General features: G+C 39.2%; 1 protein-coding gene across 5 annotated transcripts in view; it reads right to left on the bottom strand.

The window, feature by feature from the left end:
- The window catches only part of INVS (inversin), a 158,240-nt gene that overhangs the window by 71,720 nt on the left and 59,329 nt on the right, over nucleotides 1–27,191 (bottom strand). For 3 of the 5 annotated variants that reach the window (XM_025912772.2, XM_086683591.1, XM_086683594.1), the window contains exons 4-5: nucleotides 7,034–7,207; nucleotides 2,504–2,671 (exon numbers count right to left, since the gene is read on the bottom strand). In XM_025912772.2, the coding sequence (XP_025768557.1) occupies nucleotides 2,504–2,671; nucleotides 7,034–7,207 (342 nt within the window). Of the gene's footprint in view, nucleotides 1–2,503; nucleotides 2,672–7,033; nucleotides 7,208–7,754; nucleotides 8,428–27,191 lie in introns of those variants that run through there. The other 2 variants (XM_086683593.1, XM_086683592.1) reach the window with 2 other exon arrangements.

Genomic DNA, 27,191 nt, shown 5'->3' with positions numbered 1-27,191 from the left:
CTGTCAGCACAGAGCCCGATGTGGGGCTCGAACTCACGAACCACGAGATCATGACCTGGCTGAAGTCGGACGCTTAACCATCTGAGCCACTGAGGTGCCCCAAGAGAAGTAATATTGGAAGAGGTAATAGCTATATATTTTCCAGAATGGACATGAATTGATAGTATACACCAAACATGACAAAAAACACCCCAAAACCAAAAACCAAAATAATGCACCAAAAAACAAACAAAAAAAACCACCCCCCAAACAAAAGAACCTCCCCCCGCCCCCACCAGACACACTGTAGTGAAACTGCAGAATGCCACACAGACAAGAATGTAAAAGCAGCCTGTGAGAAAAGATAAATCATCTCTAAAGCAATGACATTTACACCAATACAGAATGCTCCACAGGAACAATGAAAGAAAAAAAGCAGCAGAAAAGCCTGAAAGAGTAGAGAAAAAGAAGTACTTAGAAGTGTGTATACAGAAAAACTATATATTCAAGAGCATGGTAGAAATGTAGACATTCCTTTTTAAAAAATGTTTATTTGTTTTGAGAGAGAGAGAGAGAGAGAGAGAGAGCATGTGTACAAGCAGGGGAGAGGCAGGAAGAGAGGGAGAGAGAGAATCCTAAGCAGGCTTTCTCTCTTAGCGCAGAGCCTGACATGGGGCTCAATCTTACGAACCCTGAGATCATGACCTGAGCCCAAATCAAGAGTCAGACGCTTAACCTACGTCAGGCTTAACCTACTAGCCACCCAGACACACTGAAATGTAGATATTCTTAAGAGCAGAGAGCATTCACCACCAATACATCTACCCTAAAGGTAGATCCCTAAAGGGAGTTCTTAGAATTATATTTCAGGAAGATATTAACTCCAGAAGGAAAACTTGAGATTCAAGGAGCAATGCAGAGCAAAGGAATCAGTTAACATGTGGGTAGAAATAACTATTGCATATACAAAAGAATATTATCTTTTAAAGTCTAATTTGTGTGTTACAAGCAAATAGGACTAAATATTAGACTATCATAGCTTATAAGCTGGAATTTGAGAAGCACTGATTAGAAACCTCAAAGAATCCACTGATAAATATTCAAAATTAATAAGAAAGTAATAAAAATTAATAAGCAAGTTGGTTAGATTCATATTCAATGAACAAAAATATCAACTGCATTTCCATGTGCCTTCAACTACCAGTTAAACATACATCTTAGTACACTAACAAAAAATAATAAAAGTTCAGGGGCACCTGACTGCTCAGTCAATAGAGCACTCGACCCTTGATCTCCCTTGAACTCACGTTCAAGCCCAATGATGGCTATAGAAATCACTTTAAATAAAAGCAGTACTATTTTTATTTTTTTAAGTTTATTTATTTATTTTGAGAGAAAAAGAGACAGCATGAGTCAGAGAAGACCAGAGAGAGAGGAAGAGAGAGATAATCCCAAGCAGGCTCTGCACTGCCAGCACAGAGCCAGACATGGGGCTTGAACTCACGAAACTGTGAGATCATGACCTGAGCCAAAACCAAGAGTTGGACGCTCAACTGACTGAGTCACCCACGCACCCCATAAAGCAGCACTATTTTTAAGTAGCAAAAAAATAGAAATAGTTCCAAATGTCTGTTAATAACTGAATAATGTATGGCTTGTTCAGAAAATAGAATACTACATAATGGCAAAAAATAATATGTTACAGGTACACACAGCAACATAGATAAAATCACCAGCATAATATTGAGCAAGAAAAGCATGTTGCAAAAGAATACATTCAATGTGATTCCATGTATACAGAATTCAAAAGCATCAAAAATGAAACAATGTAGTGTTTAGGGATACTAATATATGTGGTAAAACTATAATGAAAATCAGGAATATAAACACATCATTGAGGATAATGGCTGCCTCTCAGAAAGGGCAAGAACAGAATGGTGTTGGGAGGTACCCAGGGAACTTCAAAGGTAACGGTTAATGTACTTGTTCTTATGCTCAGAGATGAGTACGTGAATATTTGTGGTTTCTATATTCTTTACAACTTTTTTGTTTTTTAAAGTAGGCTCCATGCCCAACACAGGGCTTGAACTCACGACCCTGAGATCAAGAGTTGGGCGCTCCATGGACTGAGCTACCCAGGTGCCCCTTGTATTCTTTATGTCTTACAAGCATTTTACAGATATCTCTACGCAGTGTTTAATAGGCGCAAGTATAAAACAGAGCCAGGGAAGGATAAATACAAATTCAGGAAAGTAGTTGATGGGGGACAAGGGCAAGTGTGGCTTAAGTAGAGAGGATGTGTTTGGAAACCGGCATGTCGGAAATTCTGTGTGGTCTTAAATAGCAGCATAGCAGCACTACCGTGTTCTATTTCTTGAGTGATGGGTTCACGTGCCTGTTTTGTTTCTTCTGGTTCATAATTTGTTTGTGTGTCGTATATACGCTTTCGTATACTGGCTATTTCATAACAAAAAAGTTGTTTGTCAGCAAGGCAGCCCGGGGCCAGCAACACCACCGTACTCACCAGGATGCATCGCACCGTATGAACAGCACTGGGATCTTTATGGTTAGCTGCCCAGTGAAGTGGGATCTTGCCTTCGACGTCAGGGATCCCGATGTTGGAATCGTGCTTGATAAGCAGCTTCACGTGCTCCGGGTTATTGTAATAGGCACTCCAATGCAGAGCCGTTTGCTGCAAAATCGCGAGAGGCTCAGAAACACAGCAACAGTAACACAACAGATTTCCCCCAAGCTTTTATTGTGTGACGGGCACTGTTGTAAGAGCTTTCTGTATTTTACCTCATATAGTCATCGTGATAACTCTAGGCAATGAGTACTCTTGATTCTGCATGTGATTGATGAGGAAAGGGAGCACAAGGTGGATGAGTGCTCTGCTCAGGGGTATGAAGGTAGTTAAGCGGCCGGATTGAGATTTAAATCCAGGCAGTCTGAAGAGGCAGTCTGACCTCTTAATCATGACAGGCATTTAGGTCATCAGGTACTAATCAGTGGTAATACTGAGAAAAAGAAAAGCAGGCCGGTGGTTTATGAATAATTATCAACAAGGTAAGTAACAATCTTGATATCGCACCAAGCATTTTAAGAATTTGATAGAATGTTTTGAATTTCAGTATCTATCAAAAAGAAGATCCATGCATAGGAAATCATGGATTTGGAATCCATTTCTTATATCAAAGTACAAATTTAAATTTAACTATGATTTTATAGGATAAATTGTTAGACTTACTACTGATGTTAAGATACATGTTGCAAATACAGCGACATTGGCTTTATTTTAGATAAAAGTTAAAAGTGAACATCCTGTTGGGGCACCTGGCGGCTCAGCAGGAACAGCATGCAACTCTTGATCTTGGGTCATGACCTCGAGCTCCGCACTGGGCGTGGAGCTTCCTTAGAGAAAGAAATAAGGGCACCTGGGTGGCTCAGTTGGTTGGGCTTATGTCATGATCTCACGGTTCGTGGGTTCAAGTCCTGCGTCAGGCTCTGTGCTGACAGCTCAGAGCCTGGAGCCTGCTGCGGATTCTGACTCCCCCTCTCTCTGTCCCTCCTTCACTCATGCACTCACACACTCTCTCTCTCTCAAAAATAAATAAACGTGGAAAAAAAATTTTTTTTAAATGAACATCCTGAACTTGTTGGCATTGCTTTAAAATCCCCTCTGCCGTTCTCATCAACAAACCACAGTAAGACTGGTCTCTGTATTAAAAGAGTCACTGAGCAAACACAAAGAAATGGTTGGGCTGTACATTATCTCTCATGAACAGCAGTATCATCAATCCAGTCTAGAATCAGATCATTCGCCAGTAGGAACCAAGCTCACTTGCTACACTAAAAACTTTAACTGTTGACATATGTGGAATTTACGTACAGTGCACCTACAGGCATTTAATACGAAGAGTCACTCATTACTTTTTATTTAGTAATGACTGTAGAACAAAAACAGTCACAAATATAATAGAAAATAATTTCCTATAGCTACATTTTCTTCCTTCTTCCTCTTCTTCTTCTTTTTCTTCTTCTTCTTTTTAATTGTTTTAAATGCTTATTTATTTTTGAGAGACAGAGCGTGAGCGGGAGAGGGGCAGACAGAGAGGGAGACACAGAACCAGAAGCGGGCTCCAGGCTCTGAGCTGTCAGCGCAGAGCCTGACACAGGGCTCAAATTCACGAACTGTGAGATCATGACTTGAGCTGAAGTTGGATGCTCAACCGACTGAGCCACTCAGGTGCCCCTCTTCTTTTTTTTAAGTAGGCTCTATGCCCAATGTGGGGCTTGAACTCACAACCCCAAGACCAAAAGTCTCATGCTCTACTCACTGAGCCAGGCAGGTGTCCCTATAGCCACATTTTCAATAAACAACATATACAGTTTCTGTAATTCTTTTGTTATATTATGTTTGCTCTGAATATGTAACACTAGAATCTGTTGGATCTAATAGTACAAAGTTTGGGATTGTACTTTCTACATCTTTAAGCAATTTTTTCTAGTGATGATTATTATTTTTTTACTGTGATAAAATGTACATAACACAATTTATCATTTTAACTGTTTTTAAATGTACAGTGCAATGGCATTAAGCACATTCCCAAAGCTGTGCAACTTCGGCGCCTTCCACCGCCAGAACCTTTTCATCTTCCTAAACTACACTCCATACCCATTTAACAGTAATTCCCAATTTCCACCTGTTCCCAGCCCTTCACTTAGCATAATGTCTTCAAAATTCATCCATGTTGTAGCGTGTGTCAGAATTTTGTTCCTTTTTAAGGCTGAATAATATTCCCTTGCATGGACTGCATTTTGTTTCTCTAACCATCCATCAACGGACATTGGGATTGTGGTCATCATTCTCCTACTGTGAATAATGCTGCTATGAACATGGGTGTATAAATATCTGCTCACATTTTTGATTTCAGCTCTTCTGGGTTGATACCCAGAAGTGGAACTGTTGGATCATGGGGTAGTTCCATGTTTAATTTTTAAAAAAAAAAAATTTTTTTTTTTAACGTTTGTTTATTTTTGAGACAGAGAGAGACAGAGCATGAATGGGGGAGGGTCAGAGAGAGGGAGACACAGAATCCGAAACAGGCTCCAGGCTCTGAGCTGTCAGCACAGAGCCCGACGCGGGGCTCGAACTCACGGACCGCGAGATCATGACCTGAGCCGAAGTTGGCCGCTTAACCGACTGGGCCACCCAGGTGCCCCCATGTTTAATTTTTTGAGAAATTGCCATCCTTTTTTCCATGGTGGCTGCACCATCTTACATTCCTACCAGCACTGCACAGGGTTCAAATTTCTCCACATCCTCACCAATGCTTGTTATGTTCTGTTTTGGTAATGACAGTCCATCCGAAAGCGTGTGAAGTGTTATCTCATGGGGGTTTTACGTTGTTCAGTTTAAATACATGATACAAAACTTTGGGTCTGTGAAGAGTGTAAATTAGAAAAACAAACAAACAACGGATCCTTCCTGTCAGTTTGAGAATCGTTGCTTTGGGCTTTTGTCCTGTTCTCGTCTCTGTGCCTGCCTGGACCTTGCAGATCTGTTTTCCATCTGTCTGGCCGGATAACCTCCCATCCCTGTTCAGTAACAGAACAGAAAAGTACTGGACAATAGCAGGGAGTTCCTAGAAGATTCTGAGGAAGACATCATGGTGCCTGAAGACATCTGTGCCTTGGTAAGTGATTCATGGGGCTTTGTGGACTGATCAAAGTGCTTTTTCAGTGAAATATTAGCACTACAAACATGGTATGAGTTAGGAATAATACTGGTTTACAGTAGTTGTAAAATAAGGTCAGAGTTGATTTCAGAATGCAGGCTTATGTGAGTCATGGGTAAACAAATTCTGAAAACTACAGGAAGAGCCTGTGAAGGGCAGTGTAAGGGTCAATGGACATGAGCCCAGCGGGTTTAATCCCAAGAGTTTTAATCACATATGGGCGTGCTGAAGGTAGCAAGAACTCCATGATTCGGTGCCTCGTGGAAAGGAAGAGGATTTTTGCACTTGTCTAACTGAACACCACATTTTTATTTCCTGTAAAGAACGATCAAAGCATTGGTCAAAACAGTGGCTGGCGTGTTCAGTATGTTAAAATTCAAGATCCGGGAGGATAACTGATCCTGGCAACAAGTGCCAGAGCAGATGTCAGAGCCAAAATGAAACGAATAATATTTATTGTATAGCTAACATTTATTGAGAGTTATTTTATGACGATGCTATGGGAATTGTGTTATACCCTATTTATATGGGTTTAACCCTATATATATTTATATACCTCATTTTATCTTCAACAACCCTATCATCCCCTTTTCACATGAGAAAATGGAAGAGCAGAGGAGTTAAGAAAATTTTCCCAAAGGCACAGAACAAGTAAGTAGTGGCTTCTAGACTGAAACTCAAGAAGTCTGATGCTAAAGCCCAGACCATTATACCACTGTGCACTTACTACATTGCCCCAGGCATTTGGCCACAAGGAAACTCACCCTTGGTAACTATTGCTACTAGCTGTCAAATATTGGGGTTTGGAGATAGGCCTGGGTTGAATTCTAGTCTTGCCTCTTGGATCTCGGACAGAATTTTAATCTTCCTGAGCTTCAGTTTCCCCATCTGTGAAAAGGAGATGATACTACCTACCACACACGGTTGGTAGGAGGATAAAATGGCAGAATTTAAATGAAATTTTTCACTGGGGAGTATGAAGACTAGAACACATTCCACCATGTGTAGGAGCAGTGGTTCTTCCTTGAGCTTTCACATCATAAAAGGATGTGAATTTGCTTTTGCTCTTAATTTGCCTCCTGATTTTGGCAGTCCCTTACCTTTTTTTTTTTTTAATTTAAGTTTATTTATTTATTTTGAGAGAGGGAGAGACAGAGAGGGAGGGAGGAAGAAACTCCTGAGCAGGTGCCGCACCATCAGCACAGAGCCCGATGTGGGGCTTGAACTCACGCAATCATTAGATCATGACCAAAGCTGAAACCAAGAGTTGGGCCCTTAACCGAATGAGGCAGCCAGGTGCACCCCCTCCCCCTTACCTTGTTTTTATCCTGTGTATCCACTTCTCCTGGTGCCATAAACTTCAGCAGAAGCGCCAAACACTTGGGGCTCTTGTGCCGAGTGGTCAAGTGCAAAGGGGTCATCTCTTCCAGATCCTTTTGCATCCAGTTTGCTCTGCGTGTAAGTAAGAGTTTCATGAAACGATAATTTCCCTAAATAAATAAATAAATAAATAAATGAATGAATAAATAAATAAATAGAAAGAAACAGTAAGAAGAAATTTAGTTTGGGGCCAAGGAATTTTCTAAATTTTAAAATGTTTTAAGTAGTTTAATTATTCTGCTAGAGTAAAAATATTTAGATATATCAATTGATCAAAGGAAAAATACTTAAAATCCCACTACTCTATCAATTGTTTTACTATGAAAGTTCCCTTCCAACCACTTCCTATATGCATATAATTTACACTGCATGCATATAGTTTACAATAGTTTAAATAGCTGGTCAATGTTTCATTTATTGAACCATTCTAATTTCCAGTATTTTCTTTTATAGAATATGATACAATGTACATTTATTTCCACATAGTTTTCCTTAATTTTTTCATAAGAATAAATGATCAGGAATCAATTTAGTGTGCCAAAGGAGTTTATACAGTTTTTGGTGTATTTTCCAAATTGCTATCCAGTAGCAGCAAAGAATATACTAGCACATTCTGACCCATACAGCACCTATTATTTATATTCAAAGTATAATAACCTTGCGAAATGATCAGAGATTTAAAATCCCAATTTACAGGTGAGGGAGGTGAGATTCACAGTGGTTGAACATTTTGTTCACGGTCATCTGGTTACTAAAGTATAAAGTAGGTGGTTAGTTTTCTTGCAGAGTTACGTAGAGGTACAACTGAGAGAGATGAATCTTGTTCGGAGTTTGGGTCCCAGATGCATCTGGTCACCTAAACACCAACCTAGAAGTCACTGGAGGCCATCCACTTGCAGGCAGTACTCTCCACAGCAGTTAAACCCTCCAATCTGGTAGAATCAACCCATTCAGAGAAAGCAGCTTAGCTACAGGGGTTAGAGCAATCCACTGGTGGGGATCCAGGTCAACCGTGTGTGTGTGTAATATGGTAGCTTTGAAACCAAACAAAACCCTCAAAAAATTGTTCTTTGGAGCTCCTTCCTGAGATATAGTTCCATATTTCCAATTCTGGTTGGAGCCTTCAGTTTGCTTGGTACCACAGATATTTGAAAGTCAATATAACGAAACTGTAAGACATAGTCAAGTTCTCTGCCTGCTTCATGCCTGTTTATCTCTCCCTATTCAAAGCAGAATGGCAGTCAGGGTTATCTGTCCTTTTCATCTTCTGAGATCCTCTACATCCTTAATATTGTTGGAAATGTGGTTTTTTAAGAATTATAATGTATTGATATTCTACCGTGAGTGGCTATGAGTATTAGTAAGAAAATATTTATGAGTTAAGCAGCCCCTCCCCCCATTGTGATGAATGTGAGGCTCTAAGGCAAAGGGACCAGCTTGGGAGACAATGAGGTGCAGAAGGATGGTGGTTCCCTGCTCATACCCACAGGGACAGAGACAGGAGTCAACTCAGCTCAAGGGCTGGGCCACAGATAAGAATCAGAGGCTAAAAAAGTGTCCATCAGGCTGTCTATATTAGATGGGCAGACTTGGAATGGACCAAAAAGCAAAGTGACTCAGCTCAATTATTTCCTCTCAGAGAGGCTTTCCTTGACCACCCTAATGGAACTTATTTTGTTGTGCTTCATTCTAGTACCTTTCCATTTCCTTCATAGTACTTTGCTAAGTTTTTAGTTACTTATATTTGTTTATTTCCCTTCCCTGTGATCTCCTTCACGAGCTGTAAGCTTCATGACGGCAGAGACTGTGTTTTACTGGGCACGGTGTTTGGCTAGCTGCTGGCACAACATAGGTGATTACTTGAAGGACTGAGTCAATGAGAGGAAATAAAGTGGGTGGGGGGATGGGCTAAATGGGTGAGGGGCATTAAGGAAGACACTTGTTGGGATGAGTACTGGGTGTTACACCTAGGTGATGAATCACTGGAATCTACTGCTGAAATCATTATTGCACTATATGCCAACTAACTTGGATGTAAATTAAAAAATTAATTAATTAATTAAAAAAATACCTTACAGAGGTTTCTCTTTTTGTTTACAAATTCTTAATGTTGCTATACTAGATCATAACAGTTAAGAATCTTAATTCTCAGATGTCTGGTATTTGGTTACTCTTCCTTTTTAATGTTTTGTTTATTTGAGCATCATTCATCTGGCTTTCTCATGTCATCCAGTGCCAGCTTTTGAGAAGTAAGGTGCTAAAACTTCCTCAAGAGGGCACCCTGCTCTAAATCTCTTGCCATCTTTTCTTTGAAAAAAGAAATGGTGCCCAGGAGAAACAAATCTATGTGGTACTTCTTACCAAAAAATAAAGCATGACCTTTCTGAGTATAACATTTCAAATATTACAGAATAATTCATCATGACCTTTTAAAGATATTCAATCAGACAATCATCTTGATTCTGGAATCCAGAGGAAAGGGGAAGGAAAAAGAAAGAAACAAGAATATATTGGTGGGGGTGACTACTGACTTACAGACACAGTGCTTCGTGTATTCACACCTTACATTGTTCTGGGGATTCTACCTATAGAAAACATGATGCACTAGGTAATAACATTTATTTATTCACCCCTCTAAAAACATTCATTGAGTCTTGTTATAAAGCAGGCAAGAGTGAAACGTTTACACTAAGCCTTATTTATGACAAAGCTCTAGGATGTATTTGCTCCTCACAGAAGTATAATGGAAAGGTTTTACAGATGAAATAAAGTATCTTCCTGTGCCTCTATTTCCTCATCTGCAAAACAGGGATGGAGTACCTGAGATTATTGTGCATATGAAATGATAAAGATCATATTTGTACTCAGTGCACAAAGTAAATGCTTAGTAAATGTTGGCTGGTTTTATTATGAACAGTTTTCCAATGTGGAGGAGGCAACAAAATGTAGCTAATCAAGTAGAAACAAGAATGGCCCATGATTGACAGCATATAGATAGAAAGATCTGACCACACATAGCATATACACTTCAGCTAGAGAAGTGTGGAGAAAACCAAGGTTAGGGACAAGTAAAAGTGGAAATAATTGGGATGTCATAAATAGTGATCTTCTGATTTTTTTTTTTTTTTTTTTTACATTGAGAAAGATGCCTGTACTCTGCCTACAGAAAATGATGACACAGGACCAATAAGGGTGTACCCAGTAGGAAATCTGTGGGAACCCTGGGGAGATGTTAGCTTCTCTTCCCAAAGGCAGGGACACAACAGATATTATCTATAAATGCTGGGACTGGAAACACTATAATCCATTTGGACCACCATCAACTTCCTGGTCTCATGAACAAGCATTTATTAGATGCCCAGGGCATGCAAACTCAATTCTGAGGATGAGCAGAGGCGGCAGAGAACTCTAAGAACTAAAATCAGGAGAATATTTCTAGTGTCAGTGGAAAAGGGGAAGATACCAGTTCGAAACAGGAAGCTAATTTGATAACCTTCTGAAGGTTGTTATGACTGGGGACCCCTATCCTAGACAACTTTGCTTCTTATAAAGCCCTCTCAATAAAAAACAAACAAACACAATGTTTAAATGTTTCCTTAATATTGCTTAAAATTCAGACTTCTTAAGTTTTCAGGTTTATTCTTAAATGCAAGAATAAGGAGGATTTGGAGTTAATAATTTAGCACCATCTCTTAGGGGCACACAGAACTTAATCCTCAGGTGAACACTGTTTTGGGATCTGTTTTTATAATTTCTGACTGAATAGGAAATAGTGTAAGAGTGCAGGAGATAATAGAGTATATGTTCCTAAGAAAAGTCATGGTAGGGGGGCGCCTGGGTGGCTCAGTCAGTTAAGTATCCAACTTGATTTTGGCTCAGGTCATGATCTCATGGTTCGTGAGATCGAGCCCCATGTCGGGCTCTGTGCTGACAGTGCGGAACCTGCTTGGAATTCTCTCTATCCTCTCTTTCTGCCCCTTCCCTTTGCTTGTGTGCGCGTTCTTTCTCTCTCTCTCAAAATAAATAAATATTAAAAAAAAAAACTGATGGTAGTGAGCACAAGTTGAGAGAGCTGAAGTTAGAGAATGTCCTGATTTAGTCACCAAAAGGACATTAGCCCTGATCTGATCTGATGTTATGCCACCGAAGTGAGAAAACATTTACTAATGTCTCTGAAACATTGAATAAGATATTTTGTTTTGCTATGTAGCCATAATCCTCATCTTAATCTTCCCATAATTAACAGGAGCTTCTTTTGTCTGTGATGTAAATGATTATGACATTTGGATTTCCCCCAAATGCAGGAAAAGGACTACAATATCTAAAAGGGTAAAAGAGGATAAAAAAAGTTCTCTGACCTGGAGAACACATTTAAAAGGAATCTGGGAAATAAATCAATCCAAAATGTGACTTTTAACCTTATATATTTTTTTGTCTGTCCAGTTCTCTAAAATAGGCTCCATTTTTAGAAAAAGCATATAGTTAATAACAATAATATGGGAGTTTTGAGTGAAATGCCTTGATATTTTCCTTCAGATTCTTAATTTATTATTATTTTTTAAGGTTCACATTTGAGAGAGAGAGAGACAGAGAGAGAGAGAGAGAGAGAATGAACGGGGGAGGGGGCAGGGAGAGAGGGGAGAGTTTCCAAAGTGGGCTCCGTACTGACAGCAGAGAGCCTGATATGAGGCTTCAACTCATGAACTGTGAGATCATGGCCTGAGCCAAAGTTGCATGCTCTCCTACTGAGCCACCCAGGTATCCCTAGATTTTTTATTTTTAAGAAATAAAACAGAACCAATACGGTTCACGATCCCTCTGTGGCCCTCTCCAATTCTCCCTCTTTAGAGACTACTATCCTGAATTTGGAGTTTTTCATTCCAATGAATGCTTTAATACATTTGTTTCTTACACATATATGTACCCATAAGCTACATAGTATTGTTTTACATATTTTTAGTCTTTATATAAATAGTACTGTATGATCGCTTGCCACCTTTTTACTCAAAGCAGTGCTTTTTTGAGATCTATCCAAGTGGCTCCAGTTCATACATTTTCACCGGAGAAAGTATTTTGTCATATGAAAATAACTGTATTTCTTTATTCTCTAGAGGAATATTTAGCATGTTTCCCATTTTTCACTATTGTGGACAATACTGTCTGGACAATTTTCTTCTACATGTCTCCTGGTAAATGTGCAAGAATTTCTGTAATGCTGGGTTGAAAGTGCTCTTTAAAGCAGCTAGTCCAATTTGTATTCCCACCAGGAATGTATGAGAATTTTTATTTCTTCACATCCTCGCCACACTTGGTTTTGTCAGACTTGCTAACTTTTGCTAGTAAAATGGATACACAATTGTGTTTTGCCATGGATTTAATTTTCATTTCCCTGACTGAGGTGGAATGTTTTTATATGTTTATTGGCCATTTGCTTCTTTTTCTGTGAATAGCCTTTTTGTGTTGTTTACTCATTCCCCAATTTAGCTCTTTGTCTTTTTCTTAATGATCTGTAGGAGTTATTTACATATTCTGTATACTAATTCTTGGTTGGTTTTGCAAATATCTTCTCTTTGTGTGGATTGTCTTTTTGCTTTGTTTATGCTCTTCAGCTAGGAATGAATTCATGATCTGAATAATGATATTGCTAGCTTTCTTAGCATTAGAGTTCTTCATTTATTTTGGAATTTTTGTTTGCAGGCTCATTCATTCATTCATTCAATCATTAAAAATGTTTAGGGTTTCCCGGGTGGTTCAGCCAGTTAAGTGTCTGACTTCAGCTCAGGTCATGATCTTGTGGTTCGTGAGTCCAGGCCCCACATCAGGCTCTGTACTGACAGCTCAGACCCTGGAACCTGCTTTGGATTCTGTGTCTCCCTCTCTCTCTGCCTCACCCCTGCTTGTGTGCTGTCTCTCTCTATGTCTCAAAAAGGAATAAACATTAAAAAAAAAAAAATTTTTTTTTTAATGTTTGTTTAAGAGAGAGAGCGTGTGCACCAGCAGGGGAGGGGCAGAGAGCGAAGGAGTGAGAACCCCAAGCAGGCTCTGTGCTGTCAGCACATAGCCCAGCAGGGGGCTCCATCTCATGGTTGGTGAGATCATGACCTGAGCCAAAATCAAGAGTTAAACACTTAACCAAACTGCACCACCCAGGTGCCCCTGCAGGTTCATTTTAAAGAGAAGATTGTTTGCTATGTTTTTCTTTTTTCTCCCTCTCTCTTCCTCTCTCCTTTCTTACCCTTACAGCTGCTAACATCCACTCCTAACGCACTAAGAATCTGTTCTTAGAATGCTCTTTTGCAGCCTCATCTCCAGCGATATGAGGGATGTCTTCCTGGTCCTGAGGCTTGATCTTTGTCCTGCTCCTGCCACTTCTCTAGACTAAGAGCTTCCTCTAAAGCTATAGCTTCATATTAAGGTAAAGAATACCCCCCAATTCTAAGTACTTTCTTGGCTTTCATGTGACCACTTTTCACTCACTTAGTGGGGAAAAAAGGGAGTACCTTCCTGAGCCAGAAGTATTTGAAATATTCTCCAAGATGGCTCCCTGTTCCTGGTAAGTGCCTTAATCGTTAACTTCTAGACTACTGGCAGCTGAGCTTCAAAACATTCTGAATCCCTACCTCTACATTTCTTCTCCAAATGGCTACCATATTTTCTATATCTGGCTCCTTGGAACCTTTGCTATTTGCTTCCTCTTCAGTTGAAACAGTTACTTTAATAGACTCCAATGCTTAAGACTTGGCTAACCCTGCCTATAGCTGCCTCTTTACCTACTGAAACACCAAAGAGAACAGATAATTTCCCCAAACCAATACAGTAGTTTGGGACCTACATGTTTCTCAATTATGATCTTTGCATTCTTGTTCCATGTCCTTAGCATTTATATTTACTTTCAGTGTAGTTGAATCGAAAACAATTGTTCACTATGTATACAAATGTTCACTACATTTTTCTGTTCATTTATAGGTTTGTATATAATTTTGTCCTGGAAAATATTACAACTATATATGTGTATATAAAATAGCACATACAGATGCAAGGTAGGCATTCTGCCATATTTCATTCTAAATCTAATCATATTATGTACCAAAATATACATTATTTACAACTGAATTGGAAATAATAGAAACATGAGTTGTTATTAAGTCCAATGATGTCTCTATAATTATATATTTATAAACCCTCAAGGCATTTAAAATATTAATTTTTAAAAAGAATCACTATCCTTGGGAAGTATTTAGGTCACAAATATCACTGATCTCATTACATCAAACTTTTCTGTAATGGTTGCAGACACAAATGAGTCTTGGAAATACCACAAGAGTGCTGGGAGAAGCAATCTGCCATAGGTCCTGAGTGTCCCTGCATGTATTTACTGGGTATGCCAAGAATGCAAAGTCTTGACTCCTCTTTACTTAGGCTGTCCCTCAGAGTTGGGTTTGCAGCAAGCAATCTTAAAGGACATTAATGTCCTCCAGGACATTAGACAAGGAGCAGGCTTCTTAGCACACACTAAAGTCTGGGGATTCCCAAAACTCAGCATTTCTCAGATGTCATGCAAACCCACTGTGCACCCAGGATCTACCTAGGTCCTCTGTGTTGCTCCCACAGTCCTTGGGGGCAAGGGAAACTGATGTAAGCATGCAAATGCTCATGTTACTGTGGCATCAGTAATAAAGCTTTTTTGTCTCTTTTGGTAGTCTTGTGTCTTCTGCTGGTACGTATGGGCAACTTACTGCCTTGTAATGAGTTAGGGCACATTAAAGGAAAAAGTAGGGCAAAATTAAATCCAAGCCTCAACAGTACAGGCAATGAGGAAGGGATGCTGACAAAGATACATTTTGCTTGAAAAGTAAGGACAAGGGCCCTGCAGTCCAGGTTCAGGGACAAGAAGACTCTCTGAGATGGTACCCAAGTGATGGGCAAGGTGGGGGAGGTAAGAGATCCCACTGTCCTATCTGTTAACAAATCTCAGTGGTGGCAAGTAGAACTAAAACAAGCTGCCCAAATGGTGCCTTGGTCTCTGGTCACTGTCCTCTGGGCAGGCAGAGGAAGAGATGTTAGCATGACAATGCGACAGTGAGCTGAAGGCAACGTGGTTGTGGCTGCTGAGCCAAGGACTCCCTAAAGTGGAAACTAATGGTGAGAACAACGAGGAATGAGCAGCTGTTCAAAAGTGAAAGTAAATGCAAACACTTGTCTAATAGCACAGAGCCAAGTGCACCATGTACCTGATCCTGGCTGTAGCTGTATTTATCTGGCAATGAGGATAAAGCACTAGGTATAGAGGTAGTCACTGTCTGAAGCAAAGCTCCTGGCTTAATGGTGCCCTTGATGCATGGAGGTTCCTCTGAATGCCTTGGCCTGGTTTACTGATAATTTGGCTAAGTTAAAACCTGATGGTGTCCATTGGGAGACAGTCCAACCTCAATGCTGACTCTGGAAGACTGACTATGGTAAGGGCAAGTCAGCCCAGTGGGCTGAAATGAAAGCCGTCATTCTTACCTGAGACAATACTCCTAAGGAAGGGGCATGTTTTTACTACCTCTTGGGTTGTTGCCAATGTTCCAGTCATCTGATCTGCCACCTGGAAGACTATATATGGAGGTGGATTAAAAACACCCCTCTTTGTGGCTACAAATTATGGAAACAACTGGGGCTGCCGACTAAACAGCTTGGGTCACTCATGTAGATGCCCATAGTAAGGGCTCATTCTCTTATAAGACCAACTGGAATCAGGTTGCTGAATAAGGCTGCTTTGCCCAGGTTATTGGCCATTTACCATCTGTATCCATCACCGCACTAAACATGGCGATGAATCCATCATTATAGACTAGGCTCAAAGTAAAAGGCAGGTGTTTGATGTAGAAACTACCACTGCACACCAGACTTGTATATTCCCCTATGTAGGCCTACTTTTGTGTGTGTGATAAAGGAGGCCACGTTAACAGGGCATTGCTCCTGCCTATTCCTTGCAAGGACTTTTGATAACTCCTTCTCATGGTCACCTCATGCTTCACCATTGCTGACATTTTTCAGGTTATAGTATTGTTGTTCCAGTCTGATCAGCTTATACCAGCCACACCACTGAGGCACTGAAACTAAATTATTTCATGTTTTGGTATTTCCAGACCATCTGACTGTCATAGTCTGGTTACGGTGTACCTTTTGTTACAAAGACTACCCAACAATGTGCTACTAGTTAAGGTATTTGATGGGCATTCTATGCTCTCTACCACCCTTAAGAATTTGAAATTGTTGACAGCAGGCATGGCCTCCTTCAAAATAAACTCTAAAAGATTTCTGACTCTACCTGTTACCTCCTCCTGGTCCACACACCTAAGAGGCAATTAGGCTACTGAATGTGGCCACCCCTAGAAAGAGCTCATATCCTCAGGACAGTCACCTGGTAAATAATCAGAACAAAAGGAGTGGGGACTATATACACCTATTTTGAATATTTGGTTTTCTTCCTTGCCCCTCCTGGTTATGATGCTTATTTCTTTTCCCTAAGAGCTATCTCAGGCTGGCTTTGGTACAGCCCCTGGATGGCAGTCCACCCAAAAGGGGGCTTGGAGATTCAAATTTAATTCTAGCTCAGCCACCTAGATTTGTTTGATGGACAACGTTGATAGATCATCAACGTACAAAATGACCACTTGATTGAGTACACTGTTTACCAAGTCTTCCTTACAGTGCCCACATGGGCCAAGATGGGGGATATAATGAGTCTCTGTAAATTTGTTCCGTATCTACCCTTCTAGATGAAGGACATGAGTGCAAGTAGTAGATAATTAGAGAAAAGGTGAAGAGTTATAGATATTTGAATGGGGTACCCTAATTTTACAGCTATTTGGATGAGATAACACTTCAGCACCTGGGAAGGGGATACGTTAGATCTTGGTAGATGCAAGGAGGGAGAGGATAATTAATGCTCTTTTTGTCCTCTGGATCCAGTACTGCATCCTGGATATTGTTTGCTGCCTGAATCAAAGAGCAGCTGAGGATAGCAATCTGATCTGCTTCTTGTGTTTGTCATTGCCATTCATGTGCTATGAAATAGAAAAATCCAAGTGGACATGGATGGTCCTGAAGTCTTTTGCTGTGCTTGACACCATCAATGGCAGCTCCTGAATGTGGATCCCCTTGTACATGTAGAAACACAGGGACTGGCTCAACCTTATTTTAACCTAATGGATACAAATTCATAGGTCTCTCCTGATGTGTGAGAAGCTTTGGGTTATGCCATGTATGACAATCAACTACTTGGTGATACTGCCCATGTGGCTTAGCCAAGTCATAGTAATGGTGATCCAAGTTTAACAGCAAATCCTAACCTAAAGTGACTTGTGTCTTTTCAGGTTTTATGTTTGTATGTAGTGGGAGAAAGGGCCATGAAATATTCCTCCATTAGTCCGTCTGGTGCTTCCTATACTTATTGGTAATCACACCAAAGATCAGCAGGTCAAACTCCCTTGCTTAAGTCATAATAGATAATAGACTAGTCTTAGAGTACATCCTGGTTGTATAAGATAAGACCTATTGTTTCCCCTGGTCCTTACTAACAGTTTACTTAATCCAGGACACTGAGGGGGCATAGTTGAATTAATACGGCAAGTTGTTCTCATACTGCTGCTTTGAGTCCTATTAATTAAATGTCATATGAGACATATTAAACAGATTTGTTTTCAGGCTCTGTTGGTCAGATTAATCAGAGTAACTGATGGAATAGCATGCTTATGTCAAGAACATGTAGGACTAAGTGATGGATTGTTGGGAGAGGCAATACACCATGGACCCTAATCATCTCTGCATGTTCTTATGCCAAAAGTCCAAAGTCCTGATCATTTTTGACTTACACAAGTTCTCAGGGGTGTGTTAGCAACAATCAACTTGAGAGATGAGGTCATTATTTTCCTTTGTGCTTAATTACTGCTTACTATAAAAGCAGTAGATCCCTCAGTTCTGATGGAAACCTACTATGTGTATATCATCCATCTGGGCCTTCTGAAACTCCCTCATTATTCTTAGGGGTAAGGGAAATCAATGCAAATGTATAGGTGCTGATGCTTTTTGCTATGCTGTGAATAACAAACTTCTTTGTCTCTGGCCCTGGAATCTCTTGTCTATTGTCAGCATCCATGAAACAGTAATAGACCAACTTCTTACCTTGTGTAAAATTTCAGGCACTGAAAATAATTCTATGTTATTGTAATATGAAATGAGGTATAAGAAGGACTGAAACAGGATTGGAGAGGTGGGCAGGGGATAGAAAATGGAAAGTCTAATAGAGCAGGAGAAAGAGTCTAAAACTTCTTGTGTAGGTGATGGGGAGCCAATGAAGAGTTTAAGAAAGAAATGACATGAGTGGATTTGTGTTTTTTAAAAAATACTCTGGAGGCCATGTGAAGCATCAATTTGAGGGGGGCAGATCTTTAATGATACCAGTCAGAAGGCTACTACAGCAATTCAGAATAGAAATGTTGAGAGCTAAATGAAAATAAGAGGACAGATTAGTGAAATATATAAGGACTCATGCATAGGTACAAGATGGAGAGTAGTGTCAGCAATGGAAAAGATGGAAAAAAAAATAGGGTTAGGAATGAAGATTTTGAGTTCCATTTTTCTCTAACATGTGGGGTTTGGGGCTTCTGAGGGATAGCTACATAAAGATGTCTAGCAAAAAAATGAAAAGGATATATATGGCTCTAAATATTGGAAGAGATGGTTAGATTCAAGATATAGGGTTATGAATCATCCATATTAATAGCTGCTTCCACTGTTCTCCAAAGCAATAATTCCTGGCATAAACTAAAGTACATAAAATTAGAAAAATGAACCTCTACATATAACTGAAATGTAAACATAATTTAAATATCCACATAAATAGCTCAGTACAATGCAATCCAATACTGTTCTTTTTTCTAGACCATAAAAAACAACTACCACATCAAATATAGAGTATAAGTGGATTGGAAAAGAATGGCCCTTCCATATTATTCTTGTTTGCTTGGCTCATTTTCTAATTTCAGTTGATGTAGGTGTCTTGTTGTACTCTGGTTTCTTGGTCTTTCATTTAACCTGACTCTATAGGAAAGCAAACAGTTACAAAAACCAAGTTTTTGAACGACGTGAATTCACTGAGTGTTAGAACTGAAATTAAACCTGCAACTGCTTTTGTCCAGTTTCGGATATTCTCCCTCTTTCCGTAAATTTCTGATAGTCCAGTCTAAACACTGCACTTTATAGCTAAGAATTTCTAATTATTCAACAACTATGATGGTAACATCACTAACCTGCCACCTTCAGCAAAACTTTAAAACATTTTTAAAAAGCTATTTGAGAATTCTCTGAGCAAAGTCTAAGAATGGCACTTCGAAGACAGAATGGGAGCTGTATTTGTTGTTTTTCCAGTTTAAGATGTTCATCCATCTGGCAGAGCAGCTAGACAATACATCAGCCAAGAACATCTCCCTGGCTTGAAACAGATTCTGGCTCTCAAAGAGGATTTGACTGAAGGAAAGGCAACATCTTTAGTTGCTCTGTGGCTGAACTCTTCTAATATTTCTCCCCAGTGCCTCCTCCAAGCTTGGCTCCATCCACTAACTTGGTTTCCATAGGAATAGACAGAGCTATCAAGTGGCACACAGTCAAACAGCATAACAGAAAGAGAAAACGTTGCTGTCAAACACACACACACACACACACACACACACACACACACACACACACACACACACACTTTTCTCTAAGAGAAGAAATGATGCAAAGGTATCCTTGACTCTGAGGCTTCCTTATCCAATGCTGGATTCGTCAGGTGCTTCTTCTATCTATTATAGCCTATTTTTTAAATGAGTCCCTTCAGTACCGAGCATGTCATACCAAAAATAAATGTTAAAAAACAGTTATAAAAAGTTGTGATGCGTGTTTCCACAAGTACAATTCTGTTGGGCTTGTGAGGTACCCTTCTGTATTTAGAGTGGTGCTTTAAATTAGCACAACCTTTTGGGATGATTGTAAAATGCATTTTGTTTCCCATAATTGATATTGTTTGTAGGAAAACATTAATTTTTTCATAAATCTGTAGTTCTAACTCTAGCATGTACCAGGATCACTGGAGAACTTGAAAACACAGATTGCTAAGGTCTTCCCTCAGAGTTTTCATTTACTAGGTCTGGTGTGCGGCCTAAGAATTTGCATTTCAGACAAGTTTCTGGGAGACGCTGGTGCTGCCAGTCTAGAATTCCACACTTTAAACCATTGTTTAAAAGAAGAATGTAATGTTGAAGTTCTCAACTCTGAGAAGCTTAAACAACAAACGATAGAAAAACCCAAATGAAAACAAAACATCTGTTCTATCCCAGATCAATGCAACCAGAATTTCTGGGACTTTGGAATTATTACTTCTTCAATACTTCACAGGTGATTAAAAAAATATCAAGATTAAGAAATGCTGACCTGATTCAATCATTTATTCAATATTAGTTATGTACTATAGGAATATTCTGTATCCAACACTGAGTAAGAGGTTTGGAAGTTTTAATTTTTGTGTTTTTTTTTGAATCATATTTGGTACACAATGCTACATTAGTTTCAGGTGTACAACATGGTGGTCCAACAACTCTATGTATTATGCTGTGCTCACCATGGGTACCTACCACATGTCACCCTACAACCCAACCTCAATACCAGGGACTTTATTCCCTAGGCTGTACCTTTTACTTCCATGACTTATTCATTCCATAACTGGAAGACTGTATCTCCCACTTCCCTTCGTTTGGTCCATTTGTCCATTCCTCCACCTCCTTCCACTCTGGCAACCATCAGTTTATACTCTGTATTTGTAGGTTTCATTCTGCTTTTTGTTTGTTTATTCACTTGTTTTTTAGATTCCACATATGAGTGAAATCGTATGATGTCTTTCTCTGAACTACTTCACTTAGCCTAACACCCTCTAGGTCCACCCATGTTGTGGTAAATGGCAAGATCTCACCATTTTTTATGGTTGTGCAATATTCCATTGTGTGTATATGTGTCTGTGTACCACTTCTTTATCCATTCATCTATCAATGGACACTTGTGTTGTTTCAGTATCTTGGCTGTTGTGAACACTTTTTATTTCTTGCCTGTTTGATTTTAGCCAATCTAACAAGTATAAGGTGATATCTCATTGTGGTTTTGATTTGCATTTCCCTGATAATGAGTGATGTTGAGCATCTTTTCATGTGTCTGTTGGCCATCTGTATGTCTTCTTTGGAAAACTGTCTATTCAGGTCCCCTGTCCATTTTTTAAAAAGATTGTTTGTTTTTTTGTGTTGAGGTATAAAAGTTCTTTATATATTTTGGATATTAACCCCTTATCAGATATATCATTTGCAAATATCTTCTCGCATTCAGTAGGTTGCCTTTTTGTTTTGTTGATGGTTTTCTTCACCGTGCAAAAGTTTTTTATTTTGAAGTCTCAATAGCTTATTTTTGCTTTTGTTTCCCTTACCTCAGGAGACATATCTAGAAAAATGCTGCTATAGCTGATGTCAGAGAGATTACGGTCTGTGCTCTCTTCTAAGAGTTTTATGGTTTCAGGTAGAGTTTTGGAAGTTTAAAAAAATAATTAAAACACACATGTACACTCATATACAATATAAAAAGTATAAGCAAGGAAGGGTAAGTACATAAAGAGTAATAAAACAGACCACAGAGGCAGGCTGGATAGAGGATGTACTTTCAGCCCTTTGTGGGGAGGGGGAAGGGTTAGATCAGGAACGACTTCATGAAGGAGATGACAGTTGAGCTGGATCTTGACTTAGGAACATCAATACTTTAGCACTTCTCCGTGTCTCCATTTCATTCCCCTTGCCCATTTCTTTGATGTGGACAATAGGTATTTTCTTTTTCCCTTTTTTAAATTTAAATTTTACTTAGTTAACAGAGAATGCCATATTGGTTTCAGGAGTAGAATTCAGTGATTCATCACTTACATACAATACCCACTGCTCATCACAAGTGCCCTCCTTACTACCCATTACCCATCTGGCCCATCTCCCAACCACATCCTTCTGTCAAACCATAGTTTGTTCTCTATCATTAAGAGTCTCTTGTGGTTTGTTTCCCTCTCTTCTCTTCCCCCCCACCCTTCCCACGAGTTCATCTGTTTTGTTTCTTAAGTTCCACATATGAGTAAAATCATATGGTATTTTTCTTTCTCTGCTTGACTTATTTCACTTAGCTTAATATATTCTAGCTCCATCCACATCATTGCAAATGGCAAGATTTCATTCTTTTTAATGGCTGAGTAATATTCCATTAAATATATATATATTTATATAAAAATATATATATTTATATAAAATGATATATATAATGATATGTGTCCATTCTCAGTCAATGGACATTTGGGCTCTCTCCATAGTTTGGCTATTGTTGATAGTGCTGCTATAAACACTGGGGTGCATGTACCCTTTCAAATCTGTATTTTTTTGTATCCTTTGGATAAATAATAGTGAAATTGCTGAATTGTAGGGTAATTCTATTTTTAGTTTTTTTTTTTTTTAATTTTTTTTTCAACGTTTTTATTTATTTTTGGGACAGAGAGAGACAGAGCATGAATGGGGGAGGGGCAGAGAGAGAGGGAGACACAGAATCGGAAACAGGCTCCAGGCTCCAAGCCATCAGCCCAGAGCCTGACGCGGGGCTCGAACTCACGGACCACGAGATCGTGACCTGGCTGAAGCCGGACGCTTAACCGACTGCGCCACCCAGGCGCCCCTATTTTTAGTTTTTTTTTGAGGAGCCTCCATATTGCTGTCCACAGTGGCTGCACCAGTTTGCATTCCCATCAACAGTGCAAGAGGGTTTCCCCTTCTCTATATCCTCACTACCACCTGTGGTTTCTTGTGTTGTTGATTTTAGCCATTCTGACAGGTGTGAAGTGGCATCTCATCATGGTATTGATTTGTATTTCCCTGATGATGAGTGATGTTGAGAGCATCTTTTCATGTGTCTGTTGGCCATCTGGATATCTTCTTTGGAAAAGTGTCTATTCATGTCTTCTGCCTATTTCTTAACTGGGTTATTTGTTTTTTGGGTATTGAGTTAGATAAGTTCTTTATAGATTTTGGATACTAACCCTTTATCAGATATGTCATTTGCAAATATCTTCTCCCATCTGTAGACTGCCTTTTAGTTTTGTTGATTGTTTCCTTCACTGTGCAGTTTTTGATCTTTTTTAAAAAAATGTTTATTTATTTTGAGAGAGAAAGAGGCCAACAGAGAGAGAGGGAGAGAATCCCAAGCAGGCTCCAGGCTGAGCATGAGATCAATATGGGGTTTGATCTCATTACCACAAGATCATGACCCAAGCTGAAATCAGGAGTTGGATGCTTAACTGACTGAGCCACCTAGGTGCTCCCAGAAGTTTTTATCTTGATGAAGTCTCAATGATTCATGTTTGCTTTTGTTTCTCTTGCCTTCAGTGACATGCCTAGTAAGAAGTTGCTCTGGCTGAGGTCAAAAAGGTTGCTGCCAGTGTTCTCTTCTAGGATTTTGAGGTTTCCTGTCTCCCATTTAGGTCTTTCATCCATTTTGAATTTATTTTCTGTATGGTGTGAGAAAGTGGTCCAGTTTCATTCTTCTGCATGTTGCTGTCCAGTTTTTCCAACACCATTTGCTGAAGAGACTGTCTTTTTTCCACTGGATATTCTTTACTGCTTTGTCAAAGATTAGTTGACCATACAGCTGTGGGTTCATTTCTAGGACTTCTCTTCTGTCCCATTGATCTATGTGTCTGTTTTTGTGCCAGTACCATACTGTCTTGATGACTACAGCTTTGTAATATAACTTGAAATCTGGAATCGTGATGCCTCCAGTTTTTTCTTTTTCATGATTGCTTTGGCTATTTGGGGTCTGTTGTGGTTCCATACAAATTTTAGGATTGTTTGTTCTAGCTCTGTGAAAAATGCTGGTGGTATTTTGATAGGGATTGCATTAAATGTGTAGATTGCTTTGGGTAGGATAGACATTTTAACAATGTTTGTTCTTTCAATCCATGTGTAGGGAATGCTTTTCCATTTCTTTGTGTCCCTTCAATTTCTTTCTTACGTGTTCTGTGGTTTTCAGAGTACACATCTTTTACCTCTTTAGTTAGGTTTCTTCCTAGGTATCTTAGTGTTTTTGATGAAATTGTAAATGGGATCAATTCCTTGATTTCTTTTTCTGTTGCTTCGTTATCGGTATATAGAAATGCAACAGATTTCTGTACATTAATTTTATATCACGTGACTTTGCTGAATTCATGTAATAGTTCTAGCAATTTTTTAGTGGAGTCTTTTGGGTTTTCTACATGGAGTATCATGTCATCTGCAAATAGTGAAGTTTGACTTGCTGATTTGGATGCAGTTTATTTCTTTTTGTTGTCTGACAGCTGAGACTAAGACTTCCAATAGTATGTTAAATAGTAATGGTGAGGGGCGCCTGGGTGGCTTGGTCGGTTAAGCGTCTGACTTCGGCTCAGGTCATATCTCACGGTCCGTGAGTTCGAGCCCCACGTCGGGCTCTGTGCTGACAGCTCAGAGCCTGGAGCCTGTTTCAGATTCTGTGTCTCCCTCTCTCTCTGCCCCTCCCCTGTTCATGCTCTGTCTCTCTCTGTCTCAAAAATAAATAAACGTTAAAAAAAAAATAAAAAAAAAATAAATAGTAATGGTGAGAGTGGACATTCTCGTCTTGTTCTTGACCATAGGGGAAAGGTTCTCATTTTTTCCCACTGAGGATGATATTAGCTGTGGGTCTTTTGTATATGGCCTTCCTGATGTTAAGGTATGTTCCATCTATCCCTATTTTGTTGAGGGTTTTTATCAAGAATGGATGCTGTATTTTGTCAAATGCTTTTTCTGCATCTATTGATAGGATCATATGGCTCTTATCCTTTCTTTTAATGTTGTGTATCACGTTGATTGATTTGTGAATATTGAACCAGCTCTGCAGCATAGGAATAAATCTCACTTGATCATGGTGAATATCTTTTAATGTACTGTTGAATTCAATTTGCTAGTATCTTGTTGAGAGTTTTTGCATCCATGTTCATGAGGGATATTGACCTGTAATTCTCCTTTTTGTGCGGTCTTGTCTGGTTTTAGAATCAAGGTAATGCTGGCTTCATAGAATGAGTTTGGAAGTTTCCCTTCTGTTTCTGTTTTTTGTTTTTTTGTTTTTTTTGGAACAGTTTGAGAAGAATAGGTAGTAAATCTTCTTTAAATGTCTGGTAGAAATCCCCTGGGAAGCAATCTGGCCCTGGGCTCTTGTTTTTTGGAAGATTTTTGATTACTAATTCAATTTCTTTACTGGTTATGGCTTTGTTCAAATTTTCTATTTCTTCCCATTTCAGTGTTGGTAGTTTGTGAGTTTCTAGGAATTTGTCCATTTCTTCCAGATTGCCCAGCTGGTTGGCATATAATTTTTCATAGTATTCTCTTATAATTGTTTGTATTTCTGTGGTGTTGGTTGTGATCTCTCCTCTTTCAATCATGATTTTATCTATTTGGGTCCTTTCTCTTTTCCTTTTGATAAGTCTGGCTAGGGGTTTATCAATTTTGTTAATTCTTTTGAAGAACCAGCTGTTAGTTTTGTTGATCTGTTCTACTATTTGTTTGTTTCTACATCCCTTATATCTGCTCTAATCTGTATTATTTCACTTCTGCTGGCTTTGGCTTTATTTGCTGTTCCTTTTCTAGCTCCTTTAGGGGTAAGGTTAGGTTGTACATTTGAGACCTTTCTTGCTTCTTGACATAGGCCTGAATTGCAATATACTTAGGACTGCTTTTGCTGCATTGTAAAGGTTTTGGACTATTGTGTCTTCATTTTCATTGGCTTCCATATATATTTTTTTAAATTTCTTCTTTAATTTCCTGGTTAACTCATTCATTCTTTAATAGGATGTTCCTTAACCTCCATGTATTTGAGGGCTATCTAAATTTTTTCTTGTGGTTGACTTTAAGTTTCATAGTGGTGTGATCTGAAAATATGCATGGTATGATCTTGATCTTTTTGTACTTATTGAGGGCTAATTTGTGACCCCATATGTGATCTATTCTGGAGAATGTTCCATGTGCACTGGAGAAGAATGTATATTCCACTGCTTTAGGATGAAATGTTCTGAATATATCTGTTAAGTCCATCTGGTCCAGTGTATCATTCAAAACCATTGTTTCCTTGATGATTTTCTGCTTAGGTGATCCATCCATTGCTGTAAGTGAGGTGTTAAAGTCCCCTACTATTATGGTATTATTATCAATAAGTTTATGTTTGCGATTAATTGATTTATATATTTGGGTGTCTCAAGTTGGGGCCATAAATATTTACAAACTTCAGATTCTGCACTCTTATTTTCATAGAAAACTGGTGGTATTGAAACCCTCTCCTCCCTCCCTCCCCATCAATGGTTTTGGGGAACAGGTTTCTAGTGCAGTCCCCTGTGTGTGTTTTCACTCTTTCTCTCTAGCTGCTTTCAGGAGGAGTGCTTTCTCGTGCAAATCCAGTGCCCTGCTCTCTCTCCTGCTCTGTCTTTCTCCTCTCCATGAAAACAGCTCCCTTCTCTTTGGCACCATGGCTCTTCTCTCCCTTAATTCACCTTTCTGCAACATGTGCCTTCTGCCTTCTCTCCCTCTAATTATGCAGATCATTTTGTTGATCCTCATATCAATTTCCTAGGTGTTCAAAATGGTTTGATGTTGATGTAGCTTTCTTCAAGGGATGAGGCAAGCCCAGGGTCCCCTTACTACTCTGCCATCTTAAATCCTCCTCCACAATAGGTATTTTCTGAATTTTATGTAGTCTTACATAAAAATAATAGCTTTCGATCTTACTCCCACCCCTTCCAATCTGACTCAGAAGCTCCTCCTATGCTGAACTTTTGAAGCCAACATTAGTTAACTTGCATAGATCATGTCTTTTGTATTTGCTTATTACATGGTGCAGTAATTCCCACACTATCCCTTACTCTGGTCATAATAGTGAAGTCATATGTATATGTTATTTACTACTGTAATATGGCAAATGAGATCAGTCCCATATAAGGCCAGACAATAGTAAGAACTCTAAAAA

This window comes from Puma concolor, chromosome D4 (assembly GCF_028749965.1).
Source record: "Puma concolor isolate L17-30 chromosome D4, mPumCon1.1.hap2, whole genome shotgun sequence".
NCBI classification, from domain to species: domain Eukaryota; kingdom Metazoa; phylum Chordata; class Mammalia; order Carnivora; family Felidae; genus Puma; species Puma concolor.
The sequence above is the reverse complement of the archived record's forward strand: the minus strand, read 5'-3'. Positions and strand labels throughout refer to the sequence as shown.